Source organism: Oncorhynchus clarkii, chromosome 18 (assembly GCF_045791955.1).
Source record: "Oncorhynchus clarkii lewisi isolate Uvic-CL-2024 chromosome 18, UVic_Ocla_1.0, whole genome shotgun sequence".
Taxonomy (NCBI): Eukaryota; Metazoa; Chordata; class Actinopteri; order Salmoniformes; family Salmonidae; genus Oncorhynchus; species Oncorhynchus clarkii.
Window position 1 is genome coordinate 4,415,615 of NC_092164.1, and position 23,921 is coordinate 4,439,535.

At 49.8% G+C, this 23,921-nt stretch overlaps 1 protein-coding gene across 1 annotated transcript in view; it reads left to right on the forward strand.

Annotated features, from left to right (window-relative positions):
- Window positions 1-23,921, forward strand: part of LOC139372237 (vacuolar protein sorting-associated protein 8 homolog) — a 55,579-nt gene that overhangs the window by 16,926 nt on the left and 14,732 nt on the right. Inside the window, exons 10-11 of the mRNA XM_071111998.1 lie at window positions 1,873-1,914; window positions 21,725-21,805. Of these exons, the coding sequence (XP_070968099.1) occupies window positions 1,873-1,914; window positions 21,725-21,805 (123 nt within the window). The remainder of the gene's footprint in view (window positions 1-1,872; window positions 1,915-21,724; window positions 21,806-23,921) is intronic.

Sequence of the window (23,921 nt, forward strand, 5' to 3'; positions counted from 1 at the left end):
CTTTTTCAGTTCTGCCAACACATTTTCTATGGGATTGAGGTCAGGGCTTTGTGATGGCCACTCCAATACCTTGACTTTGTTGTCCTTAAGCCATTTTGCCACAACTTTGGAAGTATGCTTGGGGTCATTGTCCATTTGGAAGACCCATTTGCGACCAAGCTTTAACTTCCTAACTGATGTCTTGAGATGTTGCTTCAATATATCCACATCATTTTTCTCCCTCATGATGCCATCCATGTTGTGAAGGGCACCAGTCCCTCCGGCAGCAAAGCACCCCCACAACATGATGCTGCCACCCCCGTGCTTCACGGTTGGGATGGTGTTCTTCAGCTTGCAAGCCTCCCCCTTTCCTCCAAACATAACGATGGTCATTATGGCCAAACAGTTCTATTTTTGTTTCATCAGAACAGAGGACATTTCTCCAGAAAGTACGATCTTTGTCCCCATGTGCAGTTGCAAACCGTAGTCTGGCATTTTTATGGCGGTTTTGGAGCAGTGGCTTCTTCCTTGCTGAGCGGCCTTTCAGGTTATGTCGATATAGGACTTGTTTGACTGTGGATATAGATACTTTTGTACCTGTTTCCTCCAGCATCTTCACAAGGTCCTTTGCTGTTGTTGTGGGATTGATTAGCACTTTTTGCAACAAAGTACGTTCATCTCCTGAGTGGTATGACGGCTGCGTGGTCCCATGGTGTTTATACTTGCATACTATTGTTTGTACAGATGAACATGGTACCTTCATGTGTTTGGAAATTTCTCCCAAGGATGAACCAGACTTGTGGAGGTCCACAATTTTTTTTCTGAGGTCTTGGCTGATTTCTTTTGATTTCCCCATGATGTCAAGCAAAGAGGCACTGAGTTTGAAGGTAGGCCTTGAATTACATCCACAGGTACACCTCCAATTGACTCAAATGATGTCAATTAGCCTATCAGAAGCTTCTAAAGCCATGACATCGTTTTCTGGAATTTTCCAAGCTGTTTAAAGGCACAGTCAACTTAGTGTATGTAAACTTCTGACCCACTGGAATTGTAATACAGTGAATTATAAGTGAAATAATCTGTCTGTAAACAATTGTTGGAAAAATTAATTGTGTCATGCACAAAGTAGATGTCCTAACCAACTTGCCAAAACTATAGTTTGTTCACAAGAAATGTGTGGAGTGGTTGAAAAACGAGTTTTAATGACTCCAACCTCAGTGTATGTAAACTTCCGACTTCAACTGTAACCTTTAGAGAAGCAACACACAACTAGACAACTGTCCTGCTAGATAACCTTTAGAGAAGCAACACACAACTAGACAACTGTCCTGCTAGATAACCTTTAGAGAAGCAACACACAACTAGACAACTGTCCTGCTAGATAACCTTTAGAGAAGCAACACACAACTAGACAACTGTCCTGCTAGATAACCTTTAGAGAAGCAACACACAACTAGACAACTGTCCTGCTAGATAACCTTTAGAGAAGCAACACACAACTAGACAACTGTCCTGCTAGATAACCTTTAGAGAAGCAACACACAACTAGACAACTGTCCTGCTAGATAACCTTTAGAGAAGCAACACACAACTAGACAACTGTCCTGCTAGATAACCTTTAGAGAAGCGACACACAACTAGACAACTGTCCTGCTAGATAACCTTTAGAGAAGCAACACACAACTAGACAACTGTCCTGCTAGATAACCTTTAGAGAAGCAACACACAACTAGACAACTGTCCTGCTAGATAACCTTTAGAGAAGCAACACACAACTAGACAACTGTCCTGCTAGATAACCTTTAGAGAAGCGACACACAGAGCTCTCTTCCTCTCTCCATCTGTCTGTCACTTCATTCTGTTTTCTGATGGTCATTTCTCTTGTTGTTTTAGACCAACGTGATGTCCAGGGAAGCAGGGGAAGATGGGAAAAAGGTAAGGACTGTTGTGGGTAACCTCTCATATGTTGCATCCAGCCAGCCCATCTGTCTGTCTTACACTCTCTCTCTCTCTCTCTCTCTCTCTCTCTCTCTCTCTCTCTGTCTGTTTCTCTCAATTTAAATTCAATTTAAGGGTTTTATTGTCATGGGAAACATGTTTACATTGCCTGTAGCAAGTGAAGTAGATAATAAACAAAAGTGAAATATAAACAATACAAAAATCTCTTGTCTTTCTCTCTCTCCTCTCTCGCTTACTCTCTCCTTTCTCTCTCTTCCCCTCCTGCTCTTTCTCTTAGTCTCTCTCTCATACTCTATTTCTGTCTTTCACCTACTTAGTCTATATCAACAGCCCTTCCCCCCCCAGGAGAAAATAAAGAACAGTGATTAGTTTTGTTGGTGTTTTCTCCAGCTAGCTATGTGTCTGACTGTAGCAGACCATTCTGCCATCTGAATGGCGTGTAATTGGTTTATTCAAATTAGTTGTCTAGTAAATAAATATCCAAACACTGAGCGGCTGAGTTTAATGAAGGTTCTGGAAACACTCTCTCTCTCTCTCTCTCTGAGTGGCTGAGTTTAATGAAGGTTCTGGAAACACTCTCTCTCTCTCTCTCTGAGTGGCTGAGTTTAATGAAGGTTCTGGAAACACTCTCTCTCGCTCTGAGTGGCTGAGTTTAATGAAGGTTCTGGAAATACTCAATCACTTGTCTCTCTCTCCCTCTTTCTCTCCCCCTCTCGCTCCTATGCTTCCTCTCTCACTTGAATTCTATCACTGTTTATCTGTTAGTTATTTTCTCTCTGTTGTCCAGACTGTGGTGGCCTTGTGAAGATGACTGTTATGTCACACTAGATAGCTGGATGTTATTGACTCTGTCTGTGTCCCAAATCGACCACTACAAACCTACTGCACTCTATAGGTAATCTGGAGTATCCATTTGGTACGCAGCCTGTCTGTGGTGCCGGGTTGTTACTATGACGCTGACGTCCAGCAGGCTGTCTGTGGTGCCTGGTTGTTACTATGACGGTGACGTCCAGCAGGCTGTCTGTGGTGCCTGGTTGTTACTATGACGTCCAGCAGGCTGTCTGTGGTGCCAGGTTGTTACTATGACGGTGACGTCCAGCAGGCTGTCTGTGGTGCCTGGTTGTTACTATGACGTCCAGCAGGCTGTCTGTGGTGCCTGGTTGTTACTATGACGTCCAGCAGGCTGTCTGTGGTGCCTGGTTGTTTTTATGACGGTGACGTCCAGCAGGCTGTCTGTGGTGCCTGGTTGTTACTATGACGATGACGTCCAGCAGGCTGTCTGTGGTGCCTGGTTGTAATTATGACGTCCAGCAGGCTGTCTGTGGTGCCTGGTTGTTACTATGACGTCCAGCAGGCTGTCTGTGGTGCCTGGTTGTTACTATGACGTCCAGCAGGCTGTCTGTGGTGCCGGGTTGTTACTATGACAATGACGTCCAGCAGGCTGTCTGTGGTGCCGGGTTGTTATTATGACGGTGACGTCCAGCAGGCTGTCTGCGGTGCCGGGTTGTTACTATGACGTCCAGCAGGCTGTCTGTGGTGCCAGGTTGTTACTATGACGTCCAGCAGGCTGTCTGTGGTGCCGGGTTGTTACTATGACGTCCAGCAGGCTGTCTGTGGTGCCTGGTTGTTATTATGACGGTGACGTCCAGCAGGCTGTCTGTGGTGCCTGGTTGTTACTATGACGTCCAGCAGGCTGTCAGTGGTGCCGGGTTGTAATTATGACGTCCAGCAGCCTGTCTGTGGTGCCGGGTTGTTACTATGACGTCCAGCAGGCTGTCTGTGGTGCCTGGTTGTTATTATGACGGTGACGTCCAGCAGGCTGTCTGTGGTGCCGGGTTGTTACTATGACGTCCAGCAGGCTGTCTGTGGTGCCTGGTTGTTACTATGACGGTGACGTCCAGCAGGCTGTCTGTAGTGCCTGGTTGTTATTATGACAGCGACGTCCAGCAGGCTGTCTGTGGTGCCGGGTTGTTACTATGACGTCCAGCAGGCTGTCTGTGGTGCCTGGTTGTAACTATGACGTCCAGCAGGCTGTCTGTGGTGCCTGGTTGTTACTATGACGTCCAGCAGGCTGTCTGTGGTGCCTGGTTGTTACTATGACGGTGACGTCCAGCAGGCTGTCTGTGGTGCCGGGTTGTTACTATGACGTCCAGCAGGCTGTCTGTGGTGCCGGGTTGTTACTATGACGGTGACGTCCAGCAGGCTGTCTGTGGTGCCGGGTTGTTACTATGACGGTGACGTCCAGCAGGCTGTCTGTGGTGCCGGGTTGTTACTATGACGTCCAGCAGGCTGTCTGTGGTGCCGGGTTGTTACTATGACGGTGACGTCCAGCAGGCTGTCTGTGGTGCCGGGTTGTTACTATGACGTCCAGCAGGCTGTCTGTGGTGCCGGGTTGTTACTATGACGTCCAGCAGGCTGTCTGTGGTGCCGGGTTGTTACTATGACGGTGACGTCCAGCAGGCTGTCTGTGGTGCCGGGTTGTTACTATGACGTCCAGCAGGCTGTCTGTGGTGCCGGGTTGTTACTATGACGTCCAGCAGGCTGTCTGTGGTGCCTGGTTGTAACTATGACGTCCAGCAGGCTGTCTGTGGTGCCTGGTTGTTACTATGACGTCCAGCAGGCTGTCTGTGGTGCCTGGTTGTTACTATGACGGTGACGTCCAGCAGGCTGTCTGTGGTGCCGGGTTGTTACTATGACGTCCAGCAGGCTGTCTGTGGTGCCGGGTTGTTACTATGACGGTGACGTCCAGCAGGCTGTCTGTGGTGCCGGGTTGTTACTATGACGTCCAGCAGGCTGTCTGTGGTGCCGGGTTGTTACTATGACGTCCAGCAGGCTGTCTGTGGTGCCTGGTTGTAACTATGACGTCCAGCAGGCTGTCTGTGGTGCCGGGTTGTTACTATGACGTCCAGCAGGCTGTCTGTGGTGCCGGGTTGTTACTATGACGGTGACGTCCAGCAGGCTGTCTGTGGTGCCGGGTTGTTACTATGACGTCCAGCAGACTGTCTGTGGTGCCGGGTTGTTACTATGACGGTGACGTCCAGCAGGCTGTCTGTGGTGCCGGGTTGTTACTATGACGGTGACGTCCAGCAGGCTGTCTGTGGTGCCGGGTTGTTACTATGACGTCCAGCAGGCTGTCTGTGGTGCCGGGTTGTTACTATGACGTCCAGCAGGCTGTCTGTGGTGCCGGGTTGTTACTATGACGGTGACGTCCAGCAGGCTGTCTGTGGTGCCTGGTTGTTACTATGACGGTGACGTCCAGCAGGCTGTCTGTGGTGCCTGGTTGTTACTATGACGTCCAGCAGGCTTTCTGTGGTGCCGGGTTGTTACTATGACGGTGACGTCCAGCAGGCTGTCTGTGGTGCCGGGTTGTTACTATGACGGTGACGTCCAGCAGGCTGTCTGTGGTGCCTGGTTGTTACTATGACGGTGACGTCCATCAGGCTGTCTGTGGTGCCTGGTTGTTACTATGACGGTGACGTCCATCAGGCTGTCTGTGGTGCCTGGTTGTTACTATGACGGTGACGTCCAGCAGGCTGTCTGTGGTGCCTGGTTGTTACTATGACGGTGACGTCCAGCAGGCTGTCTGTGGTGCCTGGTTGTTACTATGACGGTGACGTCCAGCAGGCTGTCTGTGGTGCCTGGTTGTTACTATGACGGTGACGTCCATCAGGCTGTCTGTGGTGCCTGGTTGTTACTATGACGGTGACGTCCAGCAGGCTGTCTGTGGTGCCTGGTTGTTACTATGACGGTGACGTCCAGCAGGCTGTCTGTGGTGCCTGGTTGTTACTATGACGGTGACGTCCAGCAGGCTGTCTGTGGTGCCTGGTTGTTACTATGACGGTGACGTCCAGCAGGCTGTCTGTGGTGCCGGGTTGTTACTATGACGGTGACGTCCAGCAGGCTGTCTGTGGTGCCGGGTTGTTACTATGACGGTGACGTCCAGCAGGCTGTCTGTGGTGCCGGGTTGTTACTATGACGGTGACGTCCAGCAGGCTGTCTGTGGTGCCTGGTTGTTACTATGACGGTGACGTCCAGCAAGCTGTCTGTGGTGCCGGGTTGTTACTATGACGGTAACGTCCAGCAGGCTGTCTGTGGTGCCTGGTTGTTACTATGACTGTGACGTCCAGCAGGCTGTCTGTGGTGCCTGGTTGTTACTATGACGGTGACGTCCAGCAGGCTGTCTGTGGTGCCGGGTTGTTACTATGACGGTGACGTCCAGCAGGCTGTCTGTGGTGCCTGGTTGTTACTATGATGTCCAGCAGGCTGTCTGTGGTGCCTGGTTGTTACTATGACTGTGACGTCCAGCAGGCTGTCTGTGGTGCCTGGTTGTTACTATGACGGTGACGTCCAGCAGGCTGTCTGTGGTGCCGGGTTGTTACTATGACGGTGACGTCCAGCAGGCTGTCTGTGGTGCCTGGTTGTTACTATGATGTCCAGCAGCCTGTCTGTGGTAACCTGGTTGTTACTATGACGGTGACGTCCAGCAGGCTGTCTGTGGTGCCTGGTTGTTACTATGACGTCCAGCAGCCTGTCTGTGGTAACCTGGTTGTTACTATGACGGTGACGTCCAGCAGGCTGTCTGTGGTAACCTGGTTGTTACTATGACGGTGACGTCCAGCAGGCTGTCTGTGGTGCCGGGTTGTTACTATGACGTCCAGCAGGCTGTCTGTGGTGCCGGGTTGTTACTATGACGATGACGTCCAGCAGGCTGTCTGTGGTGCCGGGTTGTTACTATGACGGTGACGTCCAGCAGGCTGTCTGTGGTGCCGGGTTGTTACTATGACGTCCAGCAGGCTGTCTGTGGTGCCGGGTTGTTACTATGACGATGACGTCCAGCAGGCTGTCTGTGGTGCCGGGTTGTTACTATGACGGTGACGTCCAGCAGGCTGTCTGTGGTGCCGGGTTGTTATTATGACGATGACGTCCAGCAGGCTGTCTGTGGTGCCGGGTTGTTACTATGACGTCCAGCAGGCTGTCTGTGGTGCCTGGTTGTTACTATGACGGTGACGTCCAGCAGGCTGTCTGTGGTGCCGGGTTGTTACTATGACGGTGACGTCCAGCAGGCTGTCTGTGGTGCCTGGTTGTTACTATGACTGTGACGTCCAGCAGGCTGTCTGTGGTGCCTGGTTGTTACTATGACGGTGACGTCCAGCAGGCTGTCTGTGGTGCCGGGTTGTTACTATGACGGTGACGTCCAGCAGGCTGTCTGTGGTGCCTGGTTGTTACTATGATGTCCAGCAGGCTGTCTGTGGTGCCTGGTTGTTACTATGACTGTGACGTCCAGCAGGCTGTCTGTGGTGCCTGGTTGTTACTATGACGGTGACGTCCAGCAGGCTGTCTGTGGTGCCGGGTTGTTACTATGACGGTGACGTCCAGCAGGCTGTCTGTGGTGCCTGGTTGTTACTATGATGTCCAGCAGCCTGTCTGTGGTAACCTGGTTGTTACTATGACGGTGACGTCCAGCAGGCTGTCTGTGGTGCCTGGTTGTTACTATGACGTCCAGCAGCCTGTCTGTGGTAACCTGGTTGTTACTATGACGGTGACGTCCAGCAGGCTGTCTGTGGTAACCTGGTTGTTACTATGACGGTGACGTCCAGCAGGCTGTCTGTGGTGCCGGGTTGTTACTATGACGTCCAGCAGGCTGTCTGTGGTGCCGGGTTGTTACTATGACGATGACGTCCAGCAGGCTGTCTGTGGTGCCGGGTTGTTACTATGACGGTGACGTCCAGCAGGCTGTCTGTGGTGCCGGGTTGTTACTATGACGTCCAGCAGGCTGTCTGTGGTGCCGGGTTGTTACTATGACGATGACGTCCAGCAGGCTGTCTGTGGTGCCGGGTTGTTACTATGACGGTGACGTCCAGCAGGCTGTCTGTGGTGCCGGGTTGTTATTATGACGATGACTTCCAGCAGGCTGTCTGTGGTGCCGGGTTGTTACTATGACGTCCAGCAGGCTGTCTGTGGTGCCTGGTTGTTACTATGACGGTGACGTCCAGCAGGCTGTCTGTGGTGCCGGGTTGTTACTATGACGGTGACGTCCAGCAGGCTGTCTGTGGTGCCTGGTTGTTACTATGACTGTGACGTCCAGCAGGCTGTCTGTGGTGCCTGGTTGTTACTATGACGGTGACGTCCAGCAGGCTGTCTGTGGTGCCGGGTTGTTACTATGACGGTGACGTCCAGCAGGCTGTCTGTGGTGCCTGGTTGTTACTATGATGTCCAGCAGGCTGTCTGTGGTGCCTGGTTGTTACTATGACTGTGACGTCCAGCAGGCTGTCTGTGGTGCCTGGTTGTTACTATGACGGTGACGTCCAGCAGGCTGTCTGTGGTGCCGGGTTGTTACTATGACGGTGACGTCCAGCAGGCTGTCTGTGGTGCCTGGTTGTTACTATGATGTCCAGCAGCCTGTCTGTGGTAACCTGGTTGTTACTATGACGGTGACGTCCAGCAGGCTGTCTGTGGTGCCTGGTTGTTACTATGACGTCCAGCAGCCTGTCTGTGGTAACCTGGTTGTTACTATGACGGTGACGTCCAGCAGGCTGTCTGTGGTAACCTGGTTGTTACTATGACGGTGACGTCCAGCAGGCTGTCTGTGGTGCCGGGTTGTTACTATGACGTCCAGCAGGCTGTCTGTGGTGCCGGGTTGTTACTTTGACGATGACTTCCAGCAGGCTGTCTGTGGTGCCGGGTTGTTACTATGACGGTGACGTCCAGCAGGCTGTCTGTGGTGCCGGGTTGTTACTATGACGTCCAGCAGGCTGTCTGTGGTGCCGGGTTGTTACTATGACGATGACGTCCAGCAGGCTGTCTGTGGTGCCGGGTTGTTACTATGACGGTGACGTCCAGCAGGCTGTCTGTGGTGCCGGGTTGTTATTATGACGATGACGTCCAGCAGGCTGTCTGTGGTGCCGGGTTGTTAGTATGACGATGACGTCCAGCAGGCTGTCTGTGGTGCCGGGTTGTTACTATGACGTCCAGCAGGCTGTCTGTGGTGCCTGGTTGTTACTATGACGATGACGTCCAGCAGGCTGTCTGTGGTGCCGGGTTGTTACTATGACGGTGACGTCCAGCAGGCTGTCTGTGGTGCCGGGTTGTTACTATGACGATGACGTCCAGCAGGCTCTCGGTCATAACCTGTTAATCCACCATGACTCATTTTAATCAAGCAAGACCCTAACCTCACACACACACCATACCATACACACACACCATACCATACACACACACCATACACACACACACACACACCATACACACACACCACACACACCATACCATACACACACACACACACACCACACACACACCATACATACACACACACACCATACCATACACACCACACACACACACCACACACACCATACCATACACACCACACACACACACCACACACACCATACCATACACACACACCACACACACACCACACACACACACACCATACCATACACACCACACACACACACCACACACACCATACCATACACACACACACCATACCATACACACCACACACACACCACACACACCATACCATACACACCACACACACACACCATACCATACACACACCACACACACCATACCATACACACACCACACACACCATACCATACACACACCACACACACACCACACCATACACACACCTCACACACACACCACACACACACCACACACACACCATACCATACACACACCACACACACCATACCATACACACACCACACACACCATACCATACACACACCACACACACACCATACACACACCACACACATACCATACACACACACACACACCACACACACCACACACACACACCACACACCACACACCACACACACACCACACACACTCCATACACACACCACACACACACCATACATACACACACCACACCACACACACACACCACACACACACACCACACACACACCATACATACACACACACACACACATCATACACACACACCATACACACACCACACACACACCACACACACACACACCATACACACACCATACCATACACACACCACACACACACACCACACACACCATACACACACCACACACACACCATACATACACACACCACACACACCACACACACCACACCACACACCACACACCACACACACACCACACACACTCCATACACACACCACACACACACCATACATACACACACCACACCACACACCACACACACACACCACACACACACACCACACACACACCATACATACACACACACACACACACACACACACACCATACACACACACCATACACACACCATACACACACCACACACACACCACACACACACACACCATACACACACCATACCATACACACACCACACACACACACCACACACACCATACACACACCACACACACACCATACATACACACACCACACACACCACACAAACACCACACACACACACCACACACACACACCACACACACACACCATACACACACCACACACACACACCATACACAAACAAGCCTACACACACTCATTCACTATAACTATGACATACAAAAGACAATAGAATATTAACACTCACAACCACAGAGAAATCCAGCGCCTTCAGAATGTTTTCACACCCCTTGACTTATTCCACATGATGTAGTTACAGCCTGTATTCAAAATGGATGACAGACATTTTTAGCTCATTTGTGGCAAATGCAATACAGAAATATCTCATTTACATAAGTATTCAATCCTTTGTTATGACACTCCAAATTGAGCTCAGGTGGATCTTTGATCATCCTCGATTGGAGTCCACCTGTGACCAATACAATTGTTTGGACATGATTTAGAAAGAAACACACCTGTCTCTATATAAGGTCCCACAGTTGACAGTGCATGTCAGAGCAGGAACTATACCATGAAGTCAGAGGAACTGGAGAAACTGTCCCTCGATCTCACGGATGGAACTGTGATGAATCAGATACACTATATAGACAGCAGTATGTGGACACCCCTTCAAATGAGTGGATTTGGCCAGTTCAGCCACACCCGTTGCTGACAGGTGTATACAATCGAGCACACAGCCATGCAATCTCCATAGACAAACATTGGCAGTAGAATGGCCTTACTGAAGAGCTCAGTGACTTTCAACGTGGCACCGTCATAGGATGCCACCTTTCCAACAAGTCAGTTTGTCAAATTTCTCCCCACCTAGGGCTGCCCCCGGTCAACTGTAAGTGCTGTTATTGTGAAGTGGAAATGTCTAGGAGCAACAACCGTTCAGCTGCGAAATGGTAGGCCACACAAGCTGAAGCACGTTGTGCCTAAAAATCGTCTGTCCACGGTTGCAACACTGGCTCCCGAGTTCCAAACTGCCTCTGGAAGCAAAATCAGCACAAGAACTGTTCGTCGGGAGCTTCATGAAATGGATTTCTGTGGCCCTGTGCACAAAGCAAGGTCCATATAGAAATGGTTTGTCGCGATCGGTGTGGAAGAACGTGACTGGCCTGCACAGAGCCCTGGCCTCAACCCCATCGAACACCTTTAGGATGAATTGGAACGCCGAGCTGCGAGCCAGGCCTAATCGCCCAACATCAGTGCCCGACTTCAATAATACTCTTGTGGCTGAATGGAAGCAAGTCCCCGCAGCAATGTTCTAATATCTAGTGGAAAGTCTTACCAGAGGAGTGGAGGCTTTTATAGCAGCAAAGGGGGGTACCAACTCCATATTAATGCCCATGATTTTGGAATGAGATGTTTGATGAGCAGGTGTCCACATACTTTTGATCATGTAGTGTATCTGTGGAAGGGTATAAAACCATTTGTAGAGTGTTGGAAGTTTCCAAGAGCACAGTGGTCTCCATTATTGGGAAATGGAACAAATATGGAACTAACCAGACTCTGCCAAGAGCTGGCCGTCCGACCAAACGGAGCAACCGGGCAAGAAGGACCTTGGTCAGGGAGTTGACCAACAACCCAATGGCTGAGTTGGGAGAACCAGTCTCTTACAGAACTTCACCAATCTGGGCTTTATGGGAGAGTGGCCAGACGGAAGCCACTCCTGAGAATAAGACACGTGACATCACACCTGGTGTTTGCAAAAAAAAAGTCCTGTGAAAGACGGAGCATGAGGCAAAATATCCTGTGGTCTGATCAGACTGAAATGTAACTCTTTGGCCTGAATGCAGAGCGCTATGTCTGGAGAGAACCAGGCACAGCTCATCACCCGTCGAACATCATCCCTACCGTGAAGCATGGTGGTGGCAGCATCATGTAATAGGGATGCTTTTCAACAGCAGGGACTGGGAGACTGGTAAGGATAGAGAAAACAATGAATGCAGCCAAATACAGGAAAATCCTTGATGAGAACCTGCTTCAGAGTGCAAACAACCTTAGACTGGGGTGAAGATTTACGTTCCAACAGGACAATGACCCCAAGCATACAGCCCAAGCAACACTGGAATGGCTTCAGAACTAGAATGTGTCCTTGAGTGCCAGCCAAAGCCCAGACTTGAATCCCATTGAAAACTTGTGGAAAGACTTGAAGATTGCTGTTTACCACCGCTTTCCATCTAACTTAACAGAGCTTGAGGAAATCCCCAAATCCAGATGTGCAAAGCTGATCCAGACTTCCCCAAGACGACTCAAAGCTGATCCAGACATCCCCAAGACGACTCAAAGCTGATCCAGACATCCCCAAGATGACTCAGCTGCAATCGCCCCCAAAGGTGCTTTTACAAAGTATTGACCCAGGTGTGAACAGAAAAATAATAATAATTCATGGGGTATTGTGTGTAGATGGGTGAGAGAAAACAAATCAATGTAATCTGTTTTGAATTCAGGCTGTAACACAACAAGATGTAGACGTAGTCAAGGGGAATTAACACGTTCAGATCCATCACACTATCAGTGCTTTGCTGTTCACCGTCCCAGAATCCCTCACATCTCTCTATCTCTCTCTGTCAGCGTTTGAAAATGTCATCTCACCAATCAGACAACACACACACGCACACACCTGTTTAGCCTCCAGTCAATGTTGTAAATGTCACTTCTACCCTGCATTTATCTTAAATAACTCTGACTTTTCAAAACAGATTATCTTTCTCTTGTTCCTCGTTGCCGTTCAGCCAATCTTCATGCAGGTCACGTTTGATGGGTTTTTCCTCAGGCGCTGGCATTTTACAGTTATTAAAAAGATCCAAATCACCAGAGGGCCGTGGAAACAATGATTGTTTTATTCTGTTATTTTTCTGTTAATTGAAGCCTGTCAACAGTGGAGGTCTTTGGAGCTACTATGGTGTCCTAGAGATGAGAGATGTGGATAGTGTCCTAGAGATGAGGATAGTGTCCTAGATCTGGAGATGAGAGACGTGGATAGTGTCCTATAGATGTGGATAGTGTCCTAGAGATGAGAGATGTGGATAGTGTCCTAGAGATGTGGATAGTGTCCTAGAGATGAGGATAGTGTCCTAGAGATGAGAGATGTGGATAGTGTCCTAGAGATGAGAGCTGTGGATAGTGTCCTAGATCTGTAGATAGTGTCCTGGAGATGAGAGACGTGGATAGTGTGCTATAGATGTGGATAGTGTCCTAGAGATGAGAGATGTGGATAGTGTCCTAGGGATGTGGATAATAGTGTCCTAGAGATGAGGGACGTGGATAATAGTGTCCTAGAGATGAGAGATGGGGATAGTGTCCTAGAGATGAGAGATGGGGATAGTGTCGTAGAGATGGGGATAGTGTCGTAGAGATGGGGATAGTGTCGTAGAGATGTGGATAGTGTCCTAGAGATGTGGATAGTGTCCTAGAGATGTGAATAGTGTCCTAGAGATGTGGATAGTGTCCTAGAGATGTGGATAGTGTCCTAGAGATGTGGATAGTGTCCTAGAGATGAGGATAATGTCCTAGAGATGAGAGATGGGGATAGTGTCCTAGAGATGTGAGATTTGGATAGTGTCCTAGAGATGAGAGATGAGGATAGTGTCCTAGAGATGAGGATAGTGTCCTAGAGATGAGGATAGTGTCCTAGAGATGAGGATGGTGTCCTAGAGATGAGAGATGTGGATAGTGTCGTAGAGATGTGGATAGTGTCGTAGAGATGTGGATAGTGTCGTAGAGATGTGGATAATGTCCTAGAGATGAGAGATGGGGATAGTGTCCTAGAGATGAGAGATGGGGATAGTGTCGTAGAGATGGGGATAGTGTCGTAGAGATGGGGATAGTGTCGTAGAGATGTGGATAGTGTCCTAGAGATGTGGATAGTGTCCTAGAGATGTGAATAGTGTCCTAGAGATGTGGATAGTGTCCTAGAGATGTGGATAGTGTCCTAGAGATGTGGATAGTGTCCTAGAGATGAGGATAATGTCCTAGAGATGAGAGATGGGGATAGTGTCCTAGAGATGTGAGATTTGGATAGTGTCCTAGAGATGAGAGATGAGGATAGTGTCCTAGAGATGAGGATAGTGTCCTAGAGATGAGGATAGTGTCCTAGAGATGAGGATGGTGTCCTAGAGATGAGAGATGTGGATAGTGTCGTAGAGATGTGGATAGTGTCGTAGAGATGTGGATAGTGTCGTAGAGATGTGGATAATGTCCTAGAGATGAGAGATGGGGATAGTGTCGTAGAGATGTGGATAGTGTCGTAGAGATGTGGATAATGTCCTAGAGATGAGGGATGGGGATAGTGTCCTAGAGATGAGGGACGGGGATAGTGTCCTAGAGATGTGGATAGTGTCCTAGAGATGAGTGATGGATAGTGTCCTAGAGATGTGGATAGTGTCCTAGAGATGTGGATAGTGTCCTAGAGATGTGGATAGTGTCCTATAGATGTGGATAGTGTCCTAGAGATGTGGATAGTGTCCTAGAGATGAGGATAATGTCCTAGAGATGAGAGATGGGGATAGTGTCCTAGAGATGTGAGATTTGTATAGTGTCCTAGAGATGAGGATAGTGTCCTAGAGATGAGGATAGTGTCCTAGAGATGAGGATGGTGTCCTAGAGATGAGAGATGGGGATAGTGTCGTAGAGATGTGTATAGTGTCGTAGAGATGTGGATAGGGTCGTAGAGATGTGGATAATGTCCTAGAGATGAGAGATGGGGATAGTGTCGTAGAGATGTGGATAGTGTCGTAGAGATGTGGATAATGTCCTAGAGATGAGGGATGGGGATAGTGTCCTAGAGATGAGGGACGGGGATAGTGTCCTAGAGATGTGGATAGTGTTCTAGAGATGAGTGATGGATAGTGTTCTAGAGATGAGTGATGGATAGTGTCCTAGAGATGTGGATAGTGTCCTAGAGATGTGGATAGTGTCCTAGAGATGTGGATGGTGTCCTAGAGATGTGGATGGTGTCCTAGAGATGTGGATGGTGTCCTAGAGATGTGGATGGTGTCCTAGAGATGAGGATAGTGTCCTAGAGATGTGGATAGTGTCCTAGAGATGAGAGATGTGGATAGTGTCCTATAGATGTGGATAGTGTCCTAGAGATGTGGATAGTGTCCTAGAGATGTGGATAGTGTCCTAGAGATGTGGATAGTTTCCTAGAGATGTGGATAGTGTCCTAGAGATGTGGATAGTGTCCTAGAGATGTGGATAGTGTCCTAGAGATGTGGATAGTGTCCTAAAGATGGGAGATGGGGATAGTGTCCTAGAGATGAGAGATGTGGATAGTGTCCTAGAGATGAGAGATGTGGATAGTGTCCTAGAGATGAGAGATGGGGATAGTGTCCTAGAGATGTGGATAGTGTCCTAGAGATGAGTGATGGATAGTGTCCTAGAGATGTGGATAGTGTCCTAGAGATGTGGATAGTGTCCTAGAGATGTGGATAGTGTCCTAGAGATGTGGATAGTGTCCTATAGATGTGGATAGTGTCCTAGAGATGTGGATAGTGTCCTAGAGATGAGGATAATGTCCTAGAGATGAGAGATGGGGATAGTGTCCTAGAGATGTGAGATTTGGATAGTGTCCTAGAGATGAGAGATGAGGATAGTGTCCTAGAGATGAGGATAGTGTCCTAGAGATGAGGATGGTGTCCTAGAGATGAGAGATGGGGATAGTGTCGTAGAGATGTGTATAGTGTCGTAGAGATGTGGATAGGGTCGTAGAGATGTGGATAATGTCCTAGAGATGAGAGATGGGGATAGTGTCGTAGAGATGTGGATAGTGTCGTAGAGATGTGGATAATGTCCTAGAGATGAGGGATGGGGATAGTGTCCTAGAGATGAGGGACGGGGATAGTGTCCTAGAGATGTGGATAGTGTTCTAGAGATGAGTGATGGATAGTGTCCTAGAGATGTGGATAGTGTCCTAGAGATGTGGATAGTGTCCTAGAGATGTGGATAGTGTCCTATAGATGTGGATGGTGTCCTAGAGATGTGGATGGTGTCCTAGAGATGTGGATGGTGTCCTAGAGATGAGGATAGTGTCCTAGAGATGTGGATAGTGTCCTAGAGATGAGAGATGTGGATAGTGTCCTATAGATGTGGATAGTGTCCTAGAGATGTGGATAGTGTCCTAGAGATGTGGATAGTGTCCTAGAGATGTGGATAGTGTCCTAGAGATGTGGATAGTGTCCTAGAGATGTGGATAGTGTCCTAGACATGTGGATAGTGTCCTAGAGATGTGGATAGTGTCCTAGAGATGTGGATAGTGTCCTAGAGATGTGGATAGTGTCCTAAAGATGGGAGATGGGGATAGTGTCCTAGAGATGAGAGATGTGGATAGTGTCCTAGAGATGAGAGATGTGGATAGTGTCCTAGAGATGAGAGATGGGGATAGTGTCCTAGAGATGTGGATAGTGTCCTAGAGATGAGGATAGTGTCCTGGAGATGAGAGATGTGGATCCTGTCCTAGAGATGAGGATAGTGTTCTGGAGATGTGGATAGTGTCCTAGAGATGAGGATAGTGTCCTAGAGATGAGGATAGTGTCCTAGAGATGAGGATAGTGTCCTAGAGATGAGGATAGTGTCCTAGAGATGTGGATAGTGTCCTAGAGATGTGGATAGTGTCCTAGAGATGAGAGATGTGGATAGTGTCCTAGAGATGCGAGATGGGGATAGTGTCCTAGAGATGAGAGATGGGGATAGTGTCCTAGAGATGAGAGATGTGGATAGTGTCCTAGAGATGAGAGATGTGGATAGTGTCCTAAATTAGAGATGTAGATAGTGTCCTATAGATGTGGATAGTGTCCTATAGATGTGGATAGTGTCCTAGAGATGTGGATAGTGTCCTATAGATGTGGATAGTGTCCTATAGTTATGGATAGTGTCCTATAAATGTGGATAGTGTCCTAGAGATGGTGATAGTGTCCTAGAGATGTGGATAGTGTCCTAGAGATGAGAGATGGGGATAGTGTCCTAGAGATGAGAGATGGGGATAGTGTCCTAGAGATGAGAGATGGGGATAGTGTCCTAGAGATGAGGATAGTGTCCTGGAGATGAGAGATGTGGATACTGTCCTAAAGATGTGGATAGTGTTCTGGAGATGTGGATAGTGTCCTAGAGATGTGGATAGTGTCCTAGAGATGTGGATAGTGTCCTAGAGATGTGAGATGAGGATAGTGTCCTAGAGATGAGGATAGTGTCCTAGAGATGAGGATAGTGTCCTAGAGATGAGAGATGTGGATAGTGTCCTAGAGATGTGAGATGTGGATAGTGTCCTAGAGATTAGGATAGTGTCCTAGAGATGGGGATAGTGTCCTAGAGATGAGGATAGTGTCCTAGAGATGAGAGATGTGGATAGTGTCCTATAGAGATGAGGATAGTGTCCTAGAGATGGGGATAGTGTCCTAGAGATGAGGATAGTGTCCTAGAGATGTGGATAGTGTCCTATAGAGATGAGGATAGTGTCCTAGAGATGAGAGATGTGGATAGTGTCCTAGAGATTAGGATAGTGTCCTAGAGATGGGAGATGAGGATAGTGTCCTATACAGATGAGGATAGTGTCCTAGAGATGTGGATAGTGTCTTATAGAGATGAGGATAGTGTCCTAGAGATGAGAGATGTGGATAGTGTCCTATAGAGATGGGGATAGTGTCCTAGAGATGTGGATAGTGTCCTAGAGATGAGAGATGTGGATAGTGTCCTAGAGATGTGAGATGTGGATAGTGTCCGTGAGATGTGGATAGTGTCCTAGAGATGAGGATAGTGTCCTAGAGATGGGGATAGTGTCCTAGAGATGAGGATAGTGTCCTAGAGATGAGAGATGTGGATAGTGTCCTATAGAGATGAGGATAGTGTCCTATAGAGATGAGGATAGTGTCCTATAGAGATGAGGATAGTGTCCTATAGAGATGAGGATAGTGTCCTATAGAGATGAGGATAGTGTCCTATAGAGATGAGGATAGTGTCCTATAGAGATGTGGATAGTGTCCTATAGAGATGAGGATAGTGTCCTATAGAGATGAGGATAGTGTCCTATAGAGATGTGGATAGTGTCCTATAGAGATGAGGATAGTGTCCTATAGAGATGAGGATAGTGTCCTATAGAGATGAGGATAGTGTCCTATAGAGATGAGGATAGTGTCCTATAGAGATCCCATATAAGATGTTTAATAGATGAGTGTTTTATTTCATTCTGCGGGGGATAATTCATCTGTTATTCTCTGAGCTGAACTCTACCCTGTTCTTATATGTTTCACAACCCTTAAATCAACCGTATAACCAATCAACCAACGTCTGTGGCTGATCCATGCTGATGTGATGTGGCTGATCCATGCTGATGTGATGTGGCTGATCCATGCTGATGTGATGTGTTGTGGCTGATCCATGCTGATGTGTTGTGGCTGATCCATGCTGATGTGATGTGTTGTGGCTGATCCATGCTGATGTGATGTGATGTGGCTGATCCATGCTGATGTGTTGTGTTGTGGCTGATCCATGCTGATGTGATGTGGCTGATCCATGCTGATGTGTTGTGGCTGATCCATGCTGATGTGATGTGTTGTGGCTGATCCATGCTGATGTGTTGTGGCTGATCCATGCTGATGTGATGTGTTGTGGCTGATCCATGCTGATGTGATGTGTTGTGGCTGATCCATGCTGATGTGTTGTGTTGTGGCTGATCCATGCTGATGTGATGTGTTGTGGCTGATCCATGCTGATGTGTTGTGTTGTGGCTGATCCATGCTGATGTGTTGTGGCTGATCCATGCTGATGTGTTGTGGCTGATCCATGCTGATGTGATGTGGCTGATCCATGCTGATGTGTTGTGTTGTGGCTGATCCATGCTGATGTGTTGTGGCTGATCCATGCTGATGTGATGTGATGTGTTGTGGCTGATCCATGCTGATGTGTTGTGGCTGATCCATGCTGATGTGATGTGTTGTGGCTGATCCATGCTGATGTGATGTGTTGTGGCTGATCCATGCTGATGTGATGTGATGTGGCTGATCCATGCTGATGTGTTGTGGTTGATCCATGCTGATGTGTTGTGGCTGATCCATGCTGATGTGGTGTGGCTGATCCATGCTGATGTGTTGTGTTGTGGCTGATCCATGCTGATGTGATGTGTTGTGGCTGATCTATACTGATGTGTTGTGTTGTGGCTGATCTATACTGATGTGTTGTGGCTGATCCATGCTGATGTGTTGTGGCTGATCTATACTGATGTGTTGTGTTGTGGCTGATCCATGCTGATGTGATGTGGCTGATCCATGCTGATGTGTTGTGGCTGATCCATGCTGGTGTGATGTGTTGTGGCTGATCCATGCTGATGTGTTGTGGCTGATCCATGCTGATGTGTTGTGGCTGATCCATGCTGATGTGATGTGGCTGATCCATGCTGATGTGTTGTGTTGTGGCTGATCCATGCTGATGTGTTGTGGCTGATCCATGCTGATGTGATGTGATGTGTTGTGGCTGATCCATGCTGATGTGATGTGGCTGATCCATGCTGATGTGTTGTGTTGTGGCTGATCCATGCTGATGTGTTGTGGCTGATCTATACTGATGTGTTGTGTTGTGGCTGATCCATGCTGATGTGATGTGGCTGATCCATGCTGATGTGTTGTGGCTGATCCATGCTGATGTGATGTGTTGTGGCTGATCCATGCTGATGTGTTGTGGCTGATCCATGCTGATGTGTTGTGGCTGATCCATGCTGATGTGATGTGGCTGATCCATGCTGATGTGTTGTGTTGTGGCTGATCCATGCTGATGTGATGTGGCTGATCCATGCTGATGTGATGTGGCTGATCCATGCTGATGTGTTGTGTTGTGGCTGATCCATGCTGATGTGTTGTGGCTGATCCATGCTGATGTGATGTGGCTGATCCATGCTGATGTGTTGTGTTGTGGCTGATCCATGCTGATGTGTTGTGGCTGATCCATGCTGATGTGATGTGGCTGATCCATGCTGATGTGTTGTGTTGTGGCTGATCTATACTGATGTGTTGTGGCTGATCCATGCTGATGTGTTGTGGCTGATCTATACTCATGTGTTGTGTTGTGGCTGATCCATGCTGATGTGATGTGGCTGATCCATGCTGATGTGATGTGGCTGATCCATGCTGATGTGTTGTGTTGTGGCTGATCCATGCTGATGTGTTGTGTTGTGGCTGATCCATGCTGATGTGATGTGGCTGATCCATGCTGATGTGATGTGATGTGTTGTGGCTGATCCATGCTGATGTGATGTGGCTGATCCATGCTGATGTGTTGTGTTGTGGCTGATCCATGCTGATGTGTTGTGGCTGATCCATGCTGATGTGTTGTGGCTGATCCATGCTGATGTGATGTGATGTGGCTGATCCATGCTGATGTGATGTGGCTGATCCATGCTGATGTGATGTGTTGTGGCTGATCCATGCTGATGTGTTGTGGCTGATCCATGCTGATGTGTTGTGGCTGATCCATGCTGATGTGTTGTGGCTGATCCATGCTGATGTGTTGTGGCTGATCCATGCTGATGTGATGTGATGTGGCTGATCCATGCTGATGTGATGTGGCTGATCCATGCTGATGTGTTGTGGCTGATCCATGCTGATGTGATGTGGCTGATCCATGCTGATGTGTTGTGGCTGATCCATGCTGATGTGATGTGGCTGATCCATGCTGATGTGATGTGGCTGATCCATGCTGATGTGTTGTGGCTGATCCATGCTGATGTGTTGTGGCTGATCCATGCTGATGTGATGTGATGTGGCTGATCCATGCTGATGTGATGTGTTGTGGCTGATCCATGCTGATGTGTTGTGGCTGATCCATGCTGATGTGATGTGGCTGATCCATGCTGATGTGTTGTGGCTGATCCATGCTGATGTGTTGTGGCTGATCCATGCTGATGTGATGTGGCTGATCCATGCTGATGTGATGTGGCTGATCCATGCTGATGTGTTGTGGCTGATCCATGCTGATGTGTTGTGGCTGATCCATGCTGATGTGATGTGTTGTGGCTGATCCATGCTGATGTGATGTGTTGTGGCTGATCCATGCTGATGTGTTGTGGCTGATCCATGCTGATGTGATGTGATGTGTTGTGGCTGATCCATGCTGATGTGTTGTGTTGTGGCTGATCCATGCTGATGTGATGTGTTGTGGCTGATCCATGCTGATGTGATGTGGCTGATCCATGCTGATGTGATGTGATGTGGCTGATCCATGCTGATGTGATGTGGCTGATCCATGCTGATGTGATGTGTTGTGGCTGATCCATGCTGATGTGTTGTGGCTGATCCATGCTGATGTGTTGTGGCTGATCCATGCTGATGTGATGTGTTGTGGCTGATCCATGCTGATGTGTTGTGGCTGATCCATGCTGATGTGTTGTGATGTGGCTGATCCATGCTGATGTGTTGTAGGTGTTTGCTGAGACCACGTTGGACCCCCAGCAGAGTCAGTCCTGGGACCAGCTACGATGTCTCTACAGAGGACCTTCCAGGGTAGGTCTGCTACTCCTTTCTGTGTTTCTCCCTCTCCTCTCTCCTCTCTCATGTTATGTTTCTCTCTGCATTGAAACGTGGAAGACGTCACCGTCAGGAAGTGGATACACTAACGGATTAGCTAGCATCAATACTTCATATTGCTGACTGGGCTTCAAATAAGGATGGAGGGAGACAGGCAGGCAGAGAGACAGGCAGGCAGGCAGGCAGAGAGACAGGCAGGCAGGCAGAGAGACAGGCAGGCAGGCAGAGAGACAGGCAGGCAGGCAGGCAGAGAGACAGGCAGGCAGGCAGGCAGAGAGACAGGCAGGCAGGCAGGCAGGCAGAGAGACAGGCAGGCAGGCAGAGAGACAGGCAGGCAGGCAGGCAGGCAGAGAGACAGGCAGGCAGGCAGGCAGGCAGAGAGACAGGCAGGCAGGCAGAGAGACAGGCAGGCAGGCAGAGAGACAGGCAGGCAGGCAGAGAGAGAGACAGGCAGGCAGGCAGAGAGAGAGACAGGCAGGCAGGCAGAGAGACAGGCAGGCAGGCAGGCAGAGAGACAGGCAGGCAGAGAGACAGGCAGGCAGAGAGACAGGCAGGCAGGCAGGCAGAGAGACATGCAGGCAGGCAGGCAGACAGAGAGACAGGCAGGCAGGCAGAGAGAGAGACAGGCAGGCAGGCAGAGAGAGAGACAGGCAGGCAGGCAGAGAGAGAGACAGGCAGGCAGGCAGAGAGACAGGCAGGCAGGCAGGCAGGCAGAGAGACAGGCAGGCAGGCAGGCAGAGAGACAGGCAGGCAGGCAGAGAGACAGGCAGGCAGGCAGGCAGAGAGACAGGCAGGCAGGCAGGCAGAGAGACATGCAGGCAGGCAGAGAGACATGCAGGCAGGCAGAGAGACATGCAGGCAGGCAGAGAGACAGGCAGGCAGAGAGAGAGAGACTGGCAGGCAGAGAGACAGGCAGGCAGGCAGAGAGACAGGCAGGCAGGCAGGCAGAGAGACACGCAGGCAGGCAGGCAGAGAGACAGGCAGGCAGGCAGGCAGGCAGGCAGGCAGGCAGAGAGACAGGCAGGCAGGCAGAGACAGGCAGGCAGGCAGGCAGAGAGACAGGCAGGCAGGCAGGCAGAGAGACAGGCAGGCAGGCAGGCAGAGAGACAGGCAGGCAGGCAGGCAGAGAGACATGCAGGCAGGCAGAGAGAGAGACAGTCAGAGAGAGACAGGCAGGCAGAGAGAGAGAGACTGGCAGGCAGAGAGACAGGCAGGCAGGCAGAGAGACAGACAGGCAGGCAGAGAGACAGTCAGAGAGAGAGACAGTCAGAGAGAGAGAAACAGGCAGGCAGAGAGAGACAGGCAGGCAGAGAGAGGAGAGCGAGAGACAGGCAGGTAGAGGGAGACAGACAGGCAGGCAGGAAGAAACAGGCAGGCAGGCAGAGTTTTCTGTTCTGTTCAATGGAAATATCCCCTCCCTCCCTCCCTCTCCTTATCCCTCCTCTCCTCCCTCCCTCTCCTCCCTCCCTCTCCTCTCCTCCCTACCTCTCCTTATCAGCCCCCCCTCCCTCCCTCCCTCTCTCCCTCCCTCCCTCCCTCCCTCCCTCCCTCCCTCCCTCCCTCCCTCCCTCCCTCCCTCCCTCCCTCCCTCTCCTTATCCCTCCTCTCCTCCCTCCCTCTCCTTATCCCTCCTCTCCTCCCTCCCTCTCCTCCCTCCCTCTCCTTATCAGCCCTCCCTCCCTCCCTCCCTCTCCTTATCCCTCCTCTCCTCCCCCCTCTCCTTATCAGTCCTCTCCTCCCCCCTCTCCGTATCAATCCTCTCCTCCCCCCTCTCCTTATCAATCCTCTCCTCCCCCCTCTCCTTATCAATTCTCTCCTCCCCCCTCTCCTTATCAATCCTCTCCTCCCCCCTCTCCTTATCAGCCCTCCCTCCCTCCCTCCCTCCCTCCCTCTCCTTATCAGTCCTCTCCTCCCTCCCTCCCTCTCCTTATCCCTCCTCTCCTAACCTCCCCCCTCTCCTTATCAGTCCTCTCCTCCCTCCCTCCCTCTCCTTATCAGTCCTCTCCTCCCTCCCTCCCTCTCCTTATCCCTCCTCCCCTCCCTCCCTCCCTCCCTCTTCTCCCTCCCCTCCCTCCCTCTTCTCCCTCCCTCC